Genomic DNA, 3,168 nt, shown 5'->3' with positions numbered 1-3,168 from the left:
TTTGATAGTTGGTGCCTTGCACAAGAGCACCTTGGCAGTGCACCAGGAGTGAACGGGCACCTCTCCAGCTACCAGTCCTCCCCCATGCTTTGGTCTGTTTGGGGTAACAGACCAAAGCCGGAAAGCGCCGGAAAGCTCGTTCCTTCCTCGAGAGTGTTTCAATCCAAACCCCAAACTTTATCCTAAACTTAACAAGTTGTTTTGGTGCCTAAACTAAACCGTCGCCGCTGCACGACGCTCCCTTTTCCTGGGTGAACTCCCCCACCACGGTCCCTGAAAGCACCGTGGTCTGGCGGCGCCTGCAGCCGGCTCACAGTCACCTATCGGGGTCTAAACCCCCGCCGCTGGTAGCCGGCGTCCCGGAGCTCGGTGGCGGCTAAAAACCGCCAGCACCCGCTGCTCGGATCTTATCTATCTAAAGCACCATGTGGTACCATCACAGCGCTTCACTGAGTTTAAATTACTTCTATTTTAGGTAAATATCATGTCTATTGGTGACGTAGTATTGATGGCTTTGAGGGGGGTTCGTTTTGTCCCCATTGCACCCTGATTACAGCTTCAATGCCCTCCGATAGAGAGAGTCGAGGGTTGTGTGGAGCAGATCTGATGTGACGAGTGGTTTGGTACCTGACATTTCTTCTTGTGGATGTGGATGTCTCCTGCGTCTGAGCGCGTGCAGACTGCACACGTCACCACGTAGTCCAACTGCAAGACAGATGTGGGAGTTACTGTGGGCAGATGTCACACTTTCATTTTAAAACATCATTCCTGGATGTTTCGTCCTTTCTGGCTTTTACTCCCTACTTGCATAATGAACACTGACTGCACACTTATTTCATCGTTGTCAGGTCTGTTAAAGGGTAACTTTGGCATTTTCAACCTGGACCCTTCCCCCCCCCATTTTTGTGTGTCTAAGTAACTGATAGGAACTACAATCTCTGAAAGTGGTCAAGTATTAAGAGAGGAACAAGCTGTCGGTCTGAGTCCACTAAAGGTTCTGTTGTTGCTGCTGACAGACTCAGATTATTATTCTAAGTGTGTGACAACATTATGGGATGGATCCTTACAGAGATAGAGCTTTTAGTTAAAGAGTAAGATCCTTTTAGTTTAACAGGAAACAGAAATCACCATCACCAAACCCACCAGACTCCATGTAAATAATCACTACTTTTAGCGTGTATAGAGCAGCATATCTCCACCAGACTCCATGTAAATAATCACTACTTTTAGCGTGTATAGAGCAGCATATCTACACCAGACTCCATGTAAATAATCTCTACTTTTAGCATGTATAGAGCAGCATATCTCGACCAGACTCCATGTAAATAATCACTACTTTTAGCGTGTATAGAGCAGCATATCTCCACCAGACTCCATGTAAATAATCACTACTTTTAGCGTGCATAGAGCAGCATATCTCTACTCAACACATCATCTGCATAAAATCAGTTTGATATTTGTAATATTTGCAAAGGCACGCACACATGCACGTATTTCAATATTGACCTCGATTATTATGATTATGATTTGTTTTTGCCATAATCCAGCAGCCCTAGTTAAAGCTGTGGTGTTGGGTGTTGTTGACCTTCTGCAGGATGAGGTTCAGGTAGACGCTCTCCTCCCAGTCGATGTCGGGGTCGCCGAGGCCCGGCAGCTTCTTGGAGTCTCTCCGGTAAACCTCCACCTCCACCTGAAAACACAGCCGGCACACTTCATCACAGAGCTGGGCAATATATCGATATTGTATCCATATCGTGACATGAGACTAGATATCTTATAGATCTTAGATTTTGGATATCGTAATATCATAATATCACAAAAGTGTGCTTTCCTGGTTTTAAAGGCTGCATTACAGTAAAGTGATGTGATTTTCTGGACTCAACAGACTGTTGCGTATGTTCTATTTTTATCCTTTATTACCCATTAGGTCATTATATGCACATTACTGACGATCATTTATCAAAAATCTCATGGTGTGAATATTCTGTGAAAGCACCGATAGTCAACACTACAATATCGTTGTGGTATCGATATCAGGGTATTTGGTCAAAAATACCGTGATATTTGATTTTCTCCATATGGCCCAGCCCTACTTCATCAACACTGATTACATCATAGACCGTATGATATTAATGGACCATGTGTGAGGTCACCCATTGGTTGGTGGAGATCTGCTATCCGTCCTGGTTGCAGACGAGAGGGACAAGTGTCATTCTGTGTTGCAGAAGACTTAAAACCAGCGTTGGGAGACTTCCTGTTACATCAGTTGGACTTCAAAATAAGAGCAGAAACCTGCAGAACAAGCTGCTGCGGGTCCTTCAGAAACCGAGGAGCTATATTTTTAACCCTCATGTTGTCCTCGGGTCACATTTGACCCATTTCCGTTTTTTCATCACAAAGAAATGTGCCTTTGAAATAAGATGAAAATGTCAACATTAAAATTATCAGATAACATTGAAAAAAAAAAATCTTTAAACACACAACATTGCAAAAGTGACAAATGTTAGAAAAAGCAAGAACTTTTTTTCCGTGGTCGACGGGAAGACAACACAAGGGCTAAATGTATTATTATTTATAATGATCATGAAGAGGAGAGTGTGAAAATGTGTGTAACTAACGGTCTTAAGTTATGAATCTTTCCCACCTTTACCACCCAAAAGGTCAGTGATCTTCCTGATTTCTGCAGTGCAGCCTAATGGAGAACCAGGTAAACCTGGGCAGGTACCGTGAGCCCACCTGAGGAAGAGAAACCTCCACCATGGCCACAGAGAGGTTTCCTTCTTAGCAGAGAAAAAACATTTAGTTCTGATTGTGTGTAAAATCTAGTCTCATTTCTTATTTATCTTTAACGTTTTGGAGATTTGTTTTGAACACATTTGTATTTAAAACCCTCTGACTGGCTGTCGGTCCCCATAAAACTGTAAAACCATCTGACTGGCTGTCGGTCCCCATAAAACTGTAAAACCATCTGACTGGCTGCCGGTCCCCAGAAGACTGTAAAACCATCTGACTGGCTGTCGGTCCCCATAAAACTGTAAAACCATCTGACTGGCTGCCGGTCCCCATAAAACTGTAAAACCATCTGACTATCTGCCGGTCCCCAGAAGACTGTAAAACCATCTGACTGGCTGCCGGTCCCCAGAAGACTGTAAAACCATCTGACTGGCT

The 3,168-nt window shown here is 43.9% G+C and overlaps 1 protein-coding gene across 1 annotated transcript in view; it reads right to left on the bottom strand.

Moving 5' to 3' along the window:
* Positions 1-3,168, bottom strand: part of LOC117939041 (uncharacterized protein KIAA0930 homolog) — a 10,182-nt gene that overhangs the window by 547 nt on the left and 6,467 nt on the right. Inside the window, exons 4-5 of the mRNA XM_034864084.1 lie at positions 1,586-1,690; positions 628-705 (exon numbers count right to left, since the gene is read on the bottom strand). Coding sequence (XP_034719975.1) covers positions 628-705; positions 1,586-1,690 — 183 coding nt within the window. The remainder of the gene's footprint in view (positions 1-627; positions 706-1,585; positions 1,691-3,168) is intronic.

The sequence above is a fragment of the Etheostoma cragini genome, chromosome 23 (assembly GCF_013103735.1).
Source record: "Etheostoma cragini isolate CJK2018 chromosome 23, CSU_Ecrag_1.0, whole genome shotgun sequence".
In the NCBI taxonomy this organism is placed as follows: Eukaryota; Metazoa; Chordata; class Actinopteri; order Perciformes; family Percidae; genus Etheostoma; species Etheostoma cragini.
The sequence above is the reverse complement of the archived record's forward strand: the minus strand, read 5'-3'. Positions and strand labels throughout refer to the sequence as shown.